The following is a 16,399-nucleotide window of genomic DNA, read 5'->3' on the forward strand; positions in this document are numbered from 1 at the left end:
AACCAATACAATTTAAATGTTTAAATTAACATGTATAGTCAAACCATTGTAGCAGTGTTGCATGCAGTAGGCTAAGGTAAGTAGTGATTGTTCATTTGAAGTTTACTCAAGTGGAAGAATGTAAATAATAAACTTATCTACTAGCACTATGCATTATATTTAAAAAAAAGTAGATTATCTTGATATCAAAACCTTAGATTTTCTCTGGACTCAATGATAAACACATGTCTGACCTTTGGAACGAACCAAAAAAAAAATAGAAAATCGCATTCATGGCGATTTTATTTCTTTGCCTACATTGACGCTGATGCATTAAGAGGAGGGGGTCCCCTGTACCAAGATGGCGGCTCTATTGACGCATTCGGTCCAATGTACTGCCGTAGCCAAGGCGACATCTAGTGTATATATCTATGGTTAAAACAGAACTGAGTCACTGAGTGAAACCTCCGTTTGTTTACGTCATCACGCTCCTGCCGCGATAGACCAATAAAAATAGCCTACATGTATGATGGGCGGGGCCCCATGTGTGCTGTGTTTCCTCCTAGTTTATCTTTCTCTCGCGCGCTTACAGGACACAGACGGTGGCAGCGAAGACGCAAATAGAGCGATTTGGGTGCAGTTTCCAGGTTTGGATGATGTTCTGTTTAATAGTTTTTGGTTGTGGTACGCGGTATTAACTCGTTACTACGGTATGATGTGCAGTATCCTGAAGTGAAGCTGTAATGTCAGCTGATTTGTAACTAAAGGCACTTTTAAAGTCTGCTGTGTTGATATAATTGCAACGCTGATGTGTTTATTTAGGAGACTACATAACCGTATTCACTAGCTTGTGGTTTTAGTGTGTTTATAATGAATGCGTTTATAGTCTCACTGATAAACCGGCTTTATTTTCAAAAAATTAGACGTGTAAACCGGCCCCTATTTCGTTTACGACGTCAAATATTAACCACCTGTGATGTCGTGGCGAGAGTTTCCCTGAATGACATTAACCCAAAGCCTCTTTCTGAAATGTCCAAACATGTTAGCTATGTAGCTAACGCTTCTGTTAACTGTCGGCTCACGTGACCAATCTGCCCACGAGCGCTTTATTAAACTGCCAATCGTCACGCTTAAGTCAAGAAGATGGAGGTAATCACAAACCTATCGGAACGTTGAACTCCAGAAATAATGACTAAAATATCCGCTCTTTAGGTTTCCTAACTTCGCCCCTTTTGATAGGAATAGAGATGTACAAAAATATCAGTGCATTGGCACAATGAAAACAATCAGACCTCATAGACAAATGTGTTCTTTATTAAAAATGGGTTTCTAATTGAGTTATAAGTTTTAGTTATGTTTACAGACTGGTTAAGCTTTATTTGTTTTGCCTAGGAAATCCATAATTTCTTCCTGCAAGCCAGCAGACTCCTCAACAACTGTCCTGAACACACACACACACACACACACACACACACACACACACACACACACACACACACACACACACACACACAGAGCTGTGTGAACTGCACCTAATCAGAAAAACACAAGATGTATATACATATACATGTCTACAGCACCTCCAATATTAAAGTGTTTTGCACACCACATTTTAATACCTCATCTATCTGCTGCTATTATATAAGTGTAGATATGTCTACCAGAACTCTCTTATTCAGATTTCTATATTTTTGTACTGCGTTAGCTATATATGGTTGAAATGACAGTAAAAGCTTCCTGACTCGACTTGAATTTAACCTAGGACTAAGCCGCTACGTCCGCTCAAAAAAAATATGAGAAACGATTTCCCTTCAATAAATGACACGGATGTGGAGTGAGTGACCGCTGTGCATTGAGACAACAAACGCTATCAGTGTACACTATATGGACAGTAGTACATGGACACCCGAACATCACACCTGTATGATCTTGTCGGACATCCCATTCCGAAATTATGGTCATAAATATGGTTTCTCTTCAGTAATGTAGGGTGTCCACATACTTTTTTTCCATATAGTGTTAGGCTTTAATGTCTTCATTTAGTTGATATCAGCTGACTGTATTTATTAGGAATTGTACTGAAATGCCTAAAAATATGTAACTATAAACTTCTGCTGTAATCATTAAACACTGCTGCTCATACTGACCATCCTTTCAACACACTCCTTACTGTTTGACCAAATGCTGTAAATATAATGTACAATTTTCTAATTGTATCGATTTAGAATCTTTTTCCTTTGTCACCTGGAAGAGGATTACTTCCCTTTTAAGTTCAGTTCTTCTCAGGGTTACTTCCTCTTGTCATATCAGGGTGTTTATTCACCAGGATCACTTCTCACTATAAAGCTGCTTTGTGGCAATGACTGAGTGGTGAAATATTCTCTAGACTAATGATCAATCCATGAATGTGTTCTGGCACAGTTCCTTGCAACCAAATGTTATTTTATTATTTTCAATTTCAAAATTGAAAGGAATATTAGCTGTAGGTGGTACCATTGTTCTATTTGTGTTATCTACAAAGTTTCGAACAGTTACCAAGGACAAAGACCGCACCAGAGCAGTGTGGGTAAATGGTGATATCCTGTGGGTGCAGATGTGCTGAAGTCACTCAAAGCAAGTGCTTCTACACTTCCTACTAATTTGTGACAGCTATAACCCTCAAAAATTTTAAGTTGTAAACTTCTTTCATGCTACAGTGGTTGCTGTTCTCTGATTTTGATAGGTGTATGTAGAATATGTAGAACAGTGCGATAACTGACAGCTAATACTCCTTCAACTTTTGATCGATGAAGATTAATGATATTTCAGAAAAGAATTGTGCTTATAAATTGTTCTCTAAGGTCAATATCTGCTGTATACTTTCATATTCTATTTAATAGAAAGCCACTGCTTTTCCTTCCAGCTCGCAGACATGGTGAGGAAGAGCGAGCACTCGGACCTGCCGGAGCTAAACTGCACGCGGCAGGTAATTTAACCTGACAGCATTGCAGAGACAGAATCACATGACGCAGTTCTTTGTAAAATTTAAAAGCAGTAATGTTCCTATTATCAGAGTCCTCCAATTCAAACACTTTTCCTTGACAATTAGGACCTATATAATATAAATAGAACACAATACAGCTCAAGAACTATATACTGCATTTGGAAATGAACAAGAGAATTTGATTTGCTCGACTTGGTTGTCTAATTTAAAAATGTTCATGTATTAATCGCAATGCACTACTCAAAATGGCCCATAATGTGAAAACATTAACAGCTGATTGCATAGCTAGAATAATTTTTTATATCACAAATATACAAGTGGAAAAGTATTATTGAATCCATTTTGTAAGGCTGCAATGTAACAAAATAAGAAAAAGCAAAGCGGTTCAGAATATTCTCTACATGCACCATATGGCAGAATACTTTACTGTATGATCACTATAATTGAGCCTGCCTTTGGTTAGTAGTTCTGACAGTACGAAGTTTCATAATTTCATGTGTGATCTCATACAAGTTATGGACTTGGTCTGTTTATAGTAAGAGGTCAGATATGTATGTCTGTCACTATTTATATTCACGATGTTTTGTTTTTTTCTGCAGTAAGATAATAAGTTCCAGTCATTCTAGGTCACCGTATGGATTTCCTGTAAATGTCACTCACTTCGTGTGCACTTCCCTGGCAAGCTGCCTTTGTGGAAGCACACAACGCTGACCCTGTAATTACACAACCCTCAGTTTATATTTATCCACAAGTGAGCCAAACTCTCACTGGAACCTTTGAGCTTGATCAGGATAATACACTCATAACACTCCGTGGTAAACAAAGGCAAGGGTGGACAAATCATGAATGCTATTATGTCGCCCAACAGGCAGGTGATTATTATAATGTGGTTGTCTAAAAATTGACAAAGGTATGACACTGTGTAACCCTAATCCTGTTATTCTCCTGACTAAAGAAGTGGCATGTGCATGTCAGTCTTTAAATAATCTGAACCAACTGGACAATACTGATTTTAAATGTAGATAGTTTTTGTTTCTGGTGAGCGGAAACATTTGTTTGATTTATAGCAGCCTGCTACCTATTATCTCTTGTGTTCGTGTATGCATCCTCACCTATTTGTTTGCATTGCTTATACATGATATTGTACTTGTGTTTGTATATTTTACAGGTTTAGTAGATGTTAATTTTCAGAAATTAATAGAGCCAACATAAAAATGTGTCTTCCACCTATCAGGTGTGGAAATGTCTAATAAAAGACGTGTCTTTTTTTTGTTTTGTTTTTTTGTTTTGTTTACAAATGCATAGCTGGAGCATTTCTGTCATTATCGTAAGGCTTTTCAGTCTGATTTACATGTGATTCTCTGTTTCTCAGGTGACCAGTAACTCTTTGGTGTCTGGAGCATCAGATAATGTTGTGGAGCTTCCTGCTCCTTCTTACTGTGCTGCGCAGAACTCTTCAGGTACAGGGAGTGTAATACAGTTTAATTAAATGCAGAGATTAGACTCGGTTGTGAAAACAGATTAGTGCAAAAGAAATGTGTGTTTTAAATGTGTAGTAGCAACGGAGAGCAGTCAGCCAGTGGACATTAATGATGCAGGGATGCGAAGGAAGAAGAAACGCAGGACTCGGGCAGTCGCCGTAGGAACATTCAAAGGTAATTCCTCTAAACCTGTTTTTTCATTGTTCTGAAATGTACATGGATTGCATTTCCACCACAGTGGCTTTCTGTCATATAAGGTACTTTCATTCCAGGAACAACTTAAAATATCTAATATGCATGGAAAGGACTATCACTGAGGAATCCGAAACATGATGTATTGTATAGGCCAGGGATCGACAACCCGCGGTTCATCCCTCTGCTGCGGCTCCCTGTAGATTTGGAAAATAAATATTTAATTTAATTTTTTTTATTTTTGTTAGTTAGTTTTTAAAAAAAATCTAAATTCTAAGATCATGATGCTCTTGTAACATTAAAAGAAACCGTGTTTAAATTTTTTTTTTTTTGGTCGCTCAAAATATGCGTAATAACTGCCGACTTGCGAAATCTGACACACAGAAGCAGACGCATTTTTGGTTTGCTGCAGCCAGCAAGTAAATTTTTTATGTCATGCAGGGCGTTCAAGTGTCACGCATTGAGAGTGACAGTCACGCATTTGGGTCTTTTCTCACGCTCTCCCGCCGCGCATCATATTCTCACGCAGAAAAACTTTTTGACTATCATATATTTAATAAGCCACAGCGCCCAAAATGTATCAGTCCGCACCGCTGTCTCTTCTGTGGAACCGGGCAGGAATCAAACGCGTCTCAGTTCTTTGTCGGGCCTGACACTTATCATCCAATCAAAAAAGAGGCTAGACAATAGACAATCAGGAAATAGCACTATCGGGGAAAGATTTAACGCAACATCCAATGAAAGCGAGGGGTTGGAGAGGTCATGCTTGCCTGTCTTCAAAACTTGAGAGCCCTGGTCATGAAATTATAAATTATATATTAAACTAAATTATATATTAAACATTTTATTTGAAAGTAACCTTCAACCCAGCATATTTTTTCTTAAGGTTAGTTCAAACTGTTTAAAATATTTTTGTTTGCCTGCAGAAATAAAATTGCGTTTAATCGGTAGCAGTTAATTTATTTCATAAATACAACACACTACAGTTTTTTCTATAGTTTCCATAAAGGTAAAAAACGATATATGCAGTGTTGTCTTCATTTTAGATGTCAAAAGGGTTTTGTGGCTCCCTGTGGTATTTTTTCTGTGGGAAATGGGTCCAAATGGCTCTTTGAGTGTTTAAGGTTGCCGACCCCTGGTATAGGCAGTGAAAATAAGGAAATCATGATTTCCAAACTTTGTTATAAAACTTGTGTAATCTTATTCCTTAGATTTCATAGCTGTGTAAGTTGAGAAATCTTGAAATTGCCACTATATTCCCGTTATCTACTAGTCCAGATATCACAAGAGACCAACAGGATGTGTTTGCACAATGCTGTGCCGCATGTTCTGTGCCAGTTCAGTGAGGTTAAACCAAAGGTGTCCAATCTTATCCGGAAAGGGCCGGTATGGGTGCAGGTTTTCATTCTAACCAAGCAGAAGCTACACCAGAGTCTACTAAATGCCAAGAACAACTGATTAAACAGGTGGAATCAGGTGTGGCTTTTGCTTGGTTGGAATGAAAACCTGAGCCCACACCAGCCTTTTGTGGATAAGATCGGACACCGCTGGGTTAAGCTGATACTATGAAATGAACTGATTCATGTTTTGCAGATCTGTACAGGCTCACTGACGAGGTGCTGGGCCAGGGAGCATATGCAAAAGTTCAAGGATGTGTGAGTCTGCAAAATGGCAAGGAGTATGCTGTAAAGGTGAGACATTAGTGTCAGGGGTCAAGACAAGCATTTTCCATCCTCTAAATTCCTACCTGTGAAAACATGTAATTAATTTCTGTGATCACAGTACTCGTATTCAGTGCAGGCTGAATGTGTGTTGTGATGACCTCATACGAATGGATGCGATGCGTCTTGGCCCAAATCTGAAAGAAATCTGCATTCATTTAAAAAAAATAATAAAATGAATTAATTGTTTATAAAAATTAAACAAAGCCTCTCTGAATGTTACCGATTTTGCTTGGTATTGCATTTATTATCTGCAGTTGGATAATTCTGGAGGGACTGCTTAAATGCTTGAGATAAACTAATGTGTCATGTCACATAATAATAATAATCTGTTACTGTGTATGGAAACAGATCATTGAGAAGATTGCCGGCCACAGCAGAAGCAGAGTATTCAGAGAGGTGGAGACATTATATCAGTGTCAAGGCAATAAGTAAGCATTTATCTATTATCCTATATTCCTTACAGATGCAGCAAAACTGCTAATCATTTTTTCAGGATTGTGAATTGACATGCTCTGTAAAGCCTCTTTGCATTTCATGACAGGAACATTCTCGAGCTCACTGAGTTTTTCGAGGACGACAACTGCTTTTATTTGGTGTTTGAGAAGCTCTGTGGAGGTAAAACTACAATTAGATCATAAAACCTACTGGTAAGATTTGATTCAGTAATTGTTACTCGATTTATGTTTCTCACTTCTTCTCATCTTGATCTGCGCACTGTTTAGGCTCCATTTTAACACACATCCAAAGGAGGAAGCACTTTGATGAAAGGGAAGCCAGTCGTGTCGTAAGAGATATAGCACAAGCGCTGCACTTCTTACACACTAAAGGTGGTATTTCCTCATTCCTCAGAAGTCAAACAAACCGTCTGTTTAACCATATACTGTACACTAGGGCTGTAAGTGTCCTCTAAAGTTTGCTTGTAATAATTTACAAAATTTAGTAGTGAAATAAGTAGAATATTCACTCAGCCTATACGTTTTATAGGTTAAGATTAGTGGTGCACTACAAGTGCTTGTAAACAAGCAACCGAATTGTTTTTGTTTTACAGTTGTTTTATAATTTTATTTTAACAAAAAATCGTATCGCAAAGTATATCCAATATGGGTGAATACAGTACATGCTCTCTTCATAGGGTTTGTTGTGATGGTCTCGTAGTACCTACTGTACCTAGTGCTAAGAATATATAGTTTTTCTATTTAACTGATACATAAGATGAAAGAAATAAAAATAAATACTTCTTTCTTCGAAATATAACAGAGCTCCATTGGTTAAAATGGATTTTTAGTGTTGTGTTAAGTGTGTAGACTTGGATCATATTTGCTTTTAACGACATAAAAATGAAGAATTATAATCTCATGAAATCTTACTTTAATACGTCTTACAGGGATTGCACACCGGGACCTGAAACCTGAAAATATCCTGTGCGAATATGTTGATAAGGTATCTTTAATTATTCAACTGATTCGTCACACTAGTGAGGAATGTTTTTGACGTAGGAGTTACCAAGGAAAAAAGATTTGAATAAATAAACGTGTTTAAACATTTGTATTTCCTTTTGCAACCTATAGTGTCAAATACAGAGGGATTCTTGCTGAGAGTCTGATCATGAGTCACTATGATATAAGCGAAAATGGTCATTGTTTGATTTGACTGCATTAACGATAATGATCATCCCTCTATCACACAAGTGAATGCTTATTCAATCGCAGTTCTTATGATTTTTTACCTGTCAGCAATTCCGTATTTCAAGATAATACTGGTTTTTTTTGTTTTGTTTTGTTTTTTTAATGTAGATTCATTATGTACAAGTCAAATTTATTTATTTTTTTTAGGTGCAACATTAATAGTGGGTAGGGTTGTGGTTGCTTTGAAGACCTGTACCTTTGCAAATCCCTGTAAAAGTCAGAGATAAAATTCACGTCATGACAAGTGTAAAAACACCAGAGTTTTTACTGTGCTTGAGGCCAAGTGGTGTGCTGTTGTAGTAAAATTTGTACTTGTGTTTGTAGGTGTCTCCTGTGAAGATCTGTGATTTCGACTTGGGAAGTGGTGTGAAGTTGAACAGTGCCTGTACCCCCATAACTACACCTGAGCTTACTACACCAGTAAGTTTACAGACATTTCAAACGTATTGCTGTCTAGTACTATGAAAACGATCAAATTCATTTAAAGTGCTTTTCAAAAATGACACTGTTCCCTTTTTTTTTCTTCTTCTATTTTCTTTTCCCTCTGTAGTGTGGTTCAGCTGAGTACATGGCTCCGGAGGTGGTGGAAGTATTTACAGATGAAGCCTCATTCTACGATAAGCGCTGTGATCTTTGGAGCCTGGGGGTGATTCTGTACATTCTGCTTAGTGGCAGTCCACCTTTTACTGGTCACTGTGGAACTAACTGTGGCTGGGAACAAGGGGAAACTTGCCGTGCATGTCAGGTAAAGTCGAGTATGTAAGAGTATCCGCTATCAACATTAAACATTAATCAACATTCTGCTAGTTATCAGCTACGCTCTTCCAAGTGGTTGCTTTTTAATGTACCCAGGGTTTGGACAGATTTGGGGAAAACTGCATTTTCATCCTATGCACCATGGGCATGGAATAATTTGAAACGTGTATATCGATAAATACATTTAAGACATCATAAGAAATGTGGTAAAGGAGACATGTAGTTGTTTTTCTTGGAGAAGTTCTTGTATTGTATGATTGTATGTATGTATGTATGTATGTTTTTACTATGTTGTGTTTATGTATGGCTGTTACCTTGGCCAGGTCTCTCTTGTAAAGAGATTTTTGATCTTAATGAGACTTCCTGGTAAAATAAAGGTAAAAAAAAAAAAAAATCATGTAAATACATACATACACATGCCAAGAAGGATATCATACTTGCAATACTGCATACTGTTGGCAGAATTGACTCTTGGGTCAAAAAATGTGCTTGTGAACTTTCAACTTTGAACTGATCATGGCCTGCTCAGCTAGGAAAAATTACCCAGATCAGCCATAACATTCAAACTACTTGCCTAATATAGTGTAGGCCTCCCTTGTGTCAGCAAAACTGGTCTAACCCATCATGGTATGGATTCCATATGATTTCTGAAGGCACCAAGCTTTTAGCAACAGATCCCTTCAGTCCAGTAATTTGCAAGGTGGAGCCTCCATGGACCCATTCCTGAACAATTTGAAATGTGGGTTAGCATTTACTATTCCTCAGTAAACCCCCAGTGCTTCATGACCCTGTCATAGGTTCACCAGTTGTCCTTTTTTCTGAACACTTCTGGTAGGTACTAACCACTGCATACTGTAAACACCCCACAATAGCTACTGTTGGAGATGCTTTAACCCAGTTGTCTAGACATCACAGTTTTCCCCGTGTCAGAATTGGATGCTAACACTTGACGCTAACATTTTTCCTGCTTCCCACACATCAGTGTTAAGAACTGACTGTTCACTTGCTGTCTAATAAATCCCACTGCTTAACAGATGCCACTGTAGTGATACAATCAGTGTTCTTTACATCACCTGTCAGTGATTTTAATGATCTGGATGATCTGTGTATATAAGCATAAGAATAATCTGCAGTCAGATTGATCAAGATAGTCATAATTTTTCCCCCTCTTCTAGATTACTTCAGGGAACTGCAGTAAAACACTTTTAAATGTAATTATAATGATTAAAAAGCCAATGTTACACTATGGGTATTTGATTTCTAATCATTATGAGGATGTCACTGTGCCATACTGCATAAATAAATTTATTATAATGGGTAATGACTAGAGTATACTTCACTTGATATCGCAACGGTAGACTTACACACCTTGTGAAACAATTTTTCTACACATCAAGCATCAGAATGGTTAAAATTTGTTTAGAGAAAGCATGATATACTTTGCCTTAAATGTGTAATGCTAAGAAACTGTGTTCATTCTGTAACTGCACGAAATATTGTTTGAACATGCAGTATTCACATACAGTATTTACACTGGTCGGTCAGCGATGTTTCTGTTTCCTGTTTATTGTCCTTTGTGTATTGTATTTTTTGTACTTTTTGTATTGTCTTGTAACTTTTTGTTTGCACTGTCTTTTGTCCTGCACTGTTTGCACCAGGTTGCACAGTTGCACTTTATATGGCTAAGTCTACTTACAAGTCCTTAGCCCTGTCTTTGTTTTATATAGCACCATGATCCTGGAGAAACGTTGTCTCATTTTGCTATGTACTGCAACAGCTATATATGGTTGAAATGACAATAAAAAGCTTCTTGACTCTTGGAGTATATGAAAATTTCAGTAATATTCACACATTGCAGTGCTTGCGTGTCCTGTGTGCAGAACAGCCTGTTTGAGCGGATCCAGGAGGGGAAGTACGAGTTTGCAGACCGGGACTGGGCTCACATCTCAGATGGTGCCAAAGACTTAATCTCCCGGTTGCTGGTGCGAGATGCCACGCTGAGGCTAAGTGCTGCTCAGGTCTTGCAACACCAGTGGGTTCAGGGGGTAAGGCTGCTTCTTCTCAGCTTTCTCCATTTTACTTTTAAGATCAGGTAACACTTTATTCCCTTATCCCAAGGGGAAATTCAATTCTTCCCATGTCTTCATGTTCAACATTTATGCATTTTCCTTAACAGAATGCTCCTGAAAGAGGTCTTCCAACTCCACATGTCTTACAAAGGTATTCAATTTAATTATCTTTAAAAAGCTTCTTATGGATTTGTGGGAAGACTTTTATTAACCTTTGATTCATTAGCTATTAGGGTTGGTTCATGTGTTATTTGCTAATACTTATCTTTATACTCGACCTGATATTGCAGAAATGTGGAAATGAACAGTTTGACAAATCAATAATGGATTGTGAGAATCTCAATAGTGCTAGTGTTGCCAGATATATGGATATTACCTATGTAATGTACCTAATATGCTGTTTTGTTTATATAGTATCTGGATTTGTCTTGTCTATATAGCACATGTCTAGTGTGTTACTGGCTGTCTGTGTTTTTACTAGAAGGCTCAGCACTAAGGACCTGACTCAGTTTGCGGCGGAGGCTATAGCCTTTAACAGGCAGCTGTCGCAGCAGGACGAAGAACAGGAGGATAGCAGCACCATCTTGTGCTCCATGAGACTTTCGCCCCCCTCCAACTCCAGACTGGCAAGACGCAGGGCACAGGCTCACTCTCTTCGCAGCACAAGCCAATACCTGAACACTACTCAGGTTCCAGAGTGACCTCGCACACAACACAAACAAGTAGCATGTCAGAACTATGCTCAGTACCACCTGTGATCTCATAAGAAGAAGACATCATCTTAAGACATGTAACATGTGTTAACACAGATAAAATGTACTGTAGTGTTTTCCCTGAATGCAACAGAGCTACAAGCTACATCCTAGTTCATGATGGACCACATACCCAGTGTTTAACATACAGTATGAAGCTGCAAGATATTTTATGGGTATTTAAATATTTATTGCTGATTTCTTTTATTTAAGGGTACTTAGAAATAAGTTGGGAGTATCAACATTAAGCATTATAACCGTTCTCAGCTTGCTTGTTTTTTTAATCTCCTAACGTTATATAATTTAATTATATGTTTATGCACTTGCCATGTTTACATATTTGTACATTTTGTGTTTTTTTTTTTCTTCTTTTCAGTGAGGTGTTGCAAGGCATTTGGTATTTAATGACAATATTAATTAATAGAAATACTGTTCAGAAGTAATAGATGGGCCTATATTCACATATCATATACATTTTTTTATTTATCTTTTTAAAAAAAATCCTCAGATCATTTTTGCACAGGTCTCAACTCAATGTTACAGACTATTCCAGCAGGTATCATGTATTTTGTACAAAAACTTTTTTCAACACTTATATTGTCAATAGATCATGTACATCTATAATATCAGGGTTGGGTTTTTTTTTCGCTCTCATCTTTGTGCAGTTCTGTACATTTTGCCTCTTTCCCTGTTTTTATATTACAGTATTTTATTCATATTTGTACTTTGTTCTGTAATAGAGAATTGTTTTTTTTTTTTAATGAGAGGAACAATATTTGTGTCCTGATATCACTCAGCAGTTCCACAGCATGGCTTCAGAAATGGCAGAATTCTGACCGTCATCACTAATCAACACAATAATTTATATCCATCACTCTCAGATTTGTGTACACTGCTTCTCAGAGGAAGAGTAGCATCCCTCATTTTAAACAGTACTTATTTTTCCAGATAACACTTTACACTTAACTGAAATTTGATTAATGTGGGAAAATCTATTTAATATACATTAATAATGATATAAGTAATAATTTAAGGGAAGGATCATTTGCAGCATGTAATACGCACCCCCTGGGTTAAATTTTGGGTTTCCTGTCTTCTCTGCTTTCCTTCCACTGTCTTAAAATATGCAGGTAAGTGACCTTGCCAAAAGGTGTAAGTGGAGAGCTTGAGTGAGTGGAGTAAGCGTGAACTGTTGACCCATCCAAGTGCCTCTAGGGTGCGCTGTGGTCCAGGACTAGGATGGAACAGTTGATGTTTGTAACACTTCACCTTTTTAGAATCCTTATAGTCATTTTTTTGTCCCTTCTACAGTGTCTGTTTTTGTAAATAGCCACGTTGTGACTATTTGCCCCTCTGGCCATTCTTGTCAGTCTGAGTGACCCAGGGGACCTGATTTTCCCCACATGTAGACATGGTTACATAAGTAACCTTCTGTTCTACTTGTGTCTAAGGAGGTTTTCTTGGGAACCAGGAGAGACTATATCTAAATTGTCATGAAGGTTTATTACAAACCCGATGGAGCACCCTTCAAATGATCATGGACAGCACTTCCACATACTACTGATACCATGCATTACTGAGGATCCCATATTCATTCCTTTTTTCAGTGCAAAGATCTGCAAATGACCGAAAGTGTGGACACATGAGCATGACACTCGGATATTTTTGTTGAATACGATACTCATAAGGCATTGCATTAATATGTTCTAACCGCTTCCGTGAAGGTTTTCCACTAAATTTTGGAATGTCACTTGGTGATTTGTGCCATTTAGCCTCAAAGCATTAATGATGTTTTAAAAAGAAGGTTCATTGGGGTTGAGCTCCGTGCTCTTGTGGACTCTCAAGGTTTTTCATGCAAACCATGTCTTTATGGACCTCACTTGTACAGGAGTGCGGTCATGCTGGAACAGGTTTGGGCCATTTAGGTCCAGTGAAGGGAGATTGCAATGCTACAGCATGCAAAGACATTTTAGATAATCATGTCCCTTGAGGCAAAAGTTTGGGGAGGAACTGCATATGAGGTCATGGTCAGGTGTCCACATAGTTTTGGCCATATAGTTGGGGTTCAAGGTTAGGGTTCAAGACTTTGAACTGCCTAACTAAAATTGTTGGGCCCTTGAGCAGGTACGTTCTAGAACTCGTGGAACCATGGATTGTTTAGCCAGAATGGGGCTCAACAACACAAAATTAACAACCCCAGTTACATCAAGTCATACATAGTATTGATCATCCTGCTGGGTTCTTTTCAGAAATACAGACATGTTCTAATTTCTAAGGGGAAATAACACAATGCTTCTGTTGGAACCAAACGCCACCATAACAAACTCCTTGGCATACATTCTACATGCATCTGGAATTGGACTGTACTCCACCTTCCAAAAAGATATTCCCTCAGTTGATGTGACAATGGATCTTGGAGAGTGCTATCTAACACAAAATCTCCTGTAGATAATAAATTGGGATCAGATGTGATCAGTCAGAATGTCTATTGATTTGAAGCGGACCCAAGCCATCAAATCATAACACAGCTGTTAGTTTGTTCACTTCTTATAATAGTCTACAGTCCAGTTTTCCTATCGTAAATGGTTAAAGAGGTTTAAAGATAGATCCACGATTGTTTACACTCAGTTTCCAGTTTACATGGTTTACTTTATGTCAACTCTGCTCTACCTTAGATAATCCAAAAGATGCATGGACAAAGGCAATAAGAAAGAAAGATACCATTAAATGAAAAAAGATATTCATTTTTTCATACAAAACAATCAATGCTATTTTTTCTACTTATGATAACCAAGAAGTTTGTGACATGAGAGATCTTACTTTTTTCTGATTTTTTTTTTTTTTACACATACTCTTTCACAGATAAATAAAATATGAACTATGAAAACTGTAGCAAAGACGGAGTATTAAAGTCAATGAAATATAATGGAAAAGGGCATAGTGCTTCTTTGGTCTGGAGTGCAGATGGTGGTGGGCGTGGAATGAGGTGTTTTCAGCCGGATCTTAATCTATAAATCATCTTGAAGAGACCTCGGTGATCAGTTTGTTGAACACAGCTGGCTGGATGACTGGATAAATGGTGCTGTTGTACATTTCAAAGGCACTCAATGCACGTTTATGAGTAAAAACATTACCATATTACACAGAGCATCTACATCTTACTTTTTAAAGCTGGAAATATAAACTCTTTGGTAAGTGTGAATTTTTTACATCTGTATATACTGTATATACAAAATGTGTAGCATAATCAATATGCTGTTAAATGTTCTAGTCTAATCGGCACGTGATTTTATTTGTGAGTTGCAATGAATTGTGTGGACTTTAATTGAACTGAATTGCAAAATTGCAACATGTGGAAATAGAAAACATACAATGACTGATATTCTTAAGTTGACCTGTTTGAAGTTATTTTAGCTTTAGATATCTTACATTTCTAACACAGTCCCATTTTCCGTTTCCAAGACTGTTGTTGTGCCTTCTGTTTATTTTTATTCTACTTTACTCTGGTATGTTTTAATAAGAGAATCAGGAACCAGCAGTTCTGATTCTGAATAAACTCTATCGAGTCCATAGAGAAACAAAAGCCATATTCCTGGTTAATATCAAACACAGACATTTACATCACCAAAACCTATCCAAGAGATCCTTTCACAGACATACCATGTAATAATGTTATATGGCACAGTAATTTGAGCCATTTACAAAGCGACTCATCATTGCAGTCATCTGGACTTGGCTGCACTAATTGAATTGCCCCTCCCGAGAGTTCCCTCTGAAATGACACAGCCGGACGGATATTAGCACAGCAGTAAATGTTATTCCACTCCTTCTGCTGCATTCATTAATCATCACTGTCTGTCCCACTCCCTTTCTCTGTCTTACCGGATACCTAGGAAAGTGCTGAGAAAGTGACGAGACTCCAGAGGGAGGATGATTTGCTTTAAACGAGACCCACATCCGTCTGTGGTGAAGAACAAGCGATCCCTGCGTCCGCACAGCCACCCGTCTCCGGCTCTGTGCTGCGCCTGTGGACTTTGCCTCATGCTGGCTGGGATCAACATCACCCTTGTGGGTGCTTTCGGCTTTGGTAAAATTCTTCCAGCCAACAATCCACCCATCATCATCGGGCCCCTCCTCCTTCTGGTGGCACTTTCATTTTTTGCCGTGTGTTGCATGTTTAGCCGCCCGCCTTCCACTCAATTTTCTCATGCCAACGCAAGGCCGAACCACTGGGGCTTAATGGGTGGAACCTCATTCGAGATGGAGACCAGTGAGAACACACTTCAGGACACCACGGCCATTCAGCTCAGCCCGACTAACTCTCAATGCTCCTCGCACCAATCTAGTCCCAACCACTTACCTGCTGTCATGCCCCATCCATCAGATACTGCTAACCTTGGGAATAGAAGTCATTCATTAGGTCAGTTGTCACCAAGAGAAGATGATATGGTTCCGCTTAGCTCATATGATGAGAGATATACATAACCTTAGCCTTATCTATGCTATATTAAACCCTCTAGTTTGCAAGAAGCAACACTTCCTACACCATCCTTTAGAAGCATGTCAGCTTAACACGATTAAAGGAAAGCTCTACAACACAAAGACCTGCTCTCACCTGGCTTCCCTCTCACTGTAGACACGTAATGGCAGAAGCTCATGCATTCATCTGACACAGTGGAAAGGAAGACAAGACTTCTACCTCATCCTGGTGATTTGTATTTAAATGTCTGTCTGTCTGTCTGTCTGTCTGTCTGTCTGTCTGTCTGTCTATCTATCTA

The 16,399-nt window shown here is 38.2% G+C and overlaps 2 protein-coding genes across 4 annotated transcripts; both read left to right on the plus strand.

The window, feature by feature from the left end:
- The first annotated feature begins 491 nt into the window (after positions 1 to 491).
- Positions 492 to 12,345, plus strand: mknk1 (MAPK interacting serine/threonine kinase 1). 3 transcript variants are annotated; one of them, XM_027169961.2, is made up of 14 exons: positions 492 to 626; positions 2,882 to 2,944; positions 4,335 to 4,422; positions 4,519 to 4,617; positions 6,229 to 6,326; positions 6,708 to 6,787; positions 6,901 to 6,974; positions 7,082 to 7,186; positions 7,744 to 7,799; positions 8,369 to 8,464; positions 8,595 to 8,789; positions 10,681 to 10,845; positions 10,977 to 11,020; positions 11,351 to 12,345. In XM_027169961.2, the coding sequence occupies exons 2-14, from the start codon at positions 2,891 to 2,893 to the stop codon at positions 11,568 to 11,570; spliced, it is 1,374 nt and encodes a 457-aa protein (XP_027025762.2). In that variant the 5' UTR covers positions 492 to 626; positions 2,882 to 2,890; the 3' UTR covers positions 11,571 to 12,345. The 3 variants fall into 3 exon arrangements, with proteins under 3 accessions (XP_027025762.2, XP_047665968.1, XP_047665969.1); XM_047810012.1 differs by having other exon boundaries at positions 494 to 626; positions 2,859 to 2,944; XM_047810013.1 differs by having other exon boundaries at positions 494 to 626; positions 2,859 to 2,944; positions 11,354 to 12,345.
- A 3,206-nt stretch (positions 12,346 to 15,551) lies between these two features.
- Positions 15,552 to 16,106, plus strand: LOC125140091 (transmembrane protein 275-like). The gene has a single exon (XM_047807474.1). The coding sequence runs from the start codon at positions 15,552 to 15,554 to the stop codon at positions 16,104 to 16,106; it is 555 nt and encodes a 184-aa protein (XP_047663430.1).
- The last annotated feature ends 293 nt before the right edge of the window (positions 16,107 to 16,399 follow it).

Source organism: Tachysurus fulvidraco, chromosome 2 (assembly GCF_022655615.1).
Source record: "Tachysurus fulvidraco isolate hzauxx_2018 chromosome 2, HZAU_PFXX_2.0, whole genome shotgun sequence".
NCBI classification, from domain to species: Eukaryota; Metazoa; Chordata; class Actinopteri; order Siluriformes; family Bagridae; genus Tachysurus; species Tachysurus fulvidraco.

Bases quoted from the DNA above. Each gene is read 5' to 3' on its own strand.
- LOC125140091 (XM_047807474.1), top strand. From the start codon at position 15,552: ATGATTTGCTTTAAACGAGACCCACATCCGTCTGTGGTGAAGAACAAG.
- mknk1 (XM_047810012.1), top strand. From the start codon at position 506: ATGATGGGCGGGGCCCCATGTGTGCTGTGTTTCCTCCTAGTTTATCTT. The intron at 627-2,858 runs GTTTGGATGATG...TCTATTTAATAG, and splicing joins GATTTGGGTGCAGTTTCCAG to AAAGCCACTGCTTTTCCTTC. The intron at 6,327-6,707 runs GTGAGACATTAG...GTATGGAAACAG, and splicing joins GCAAGGAGTATGCTGTAAAG to ATCATTGAGAAGATTGCCGG.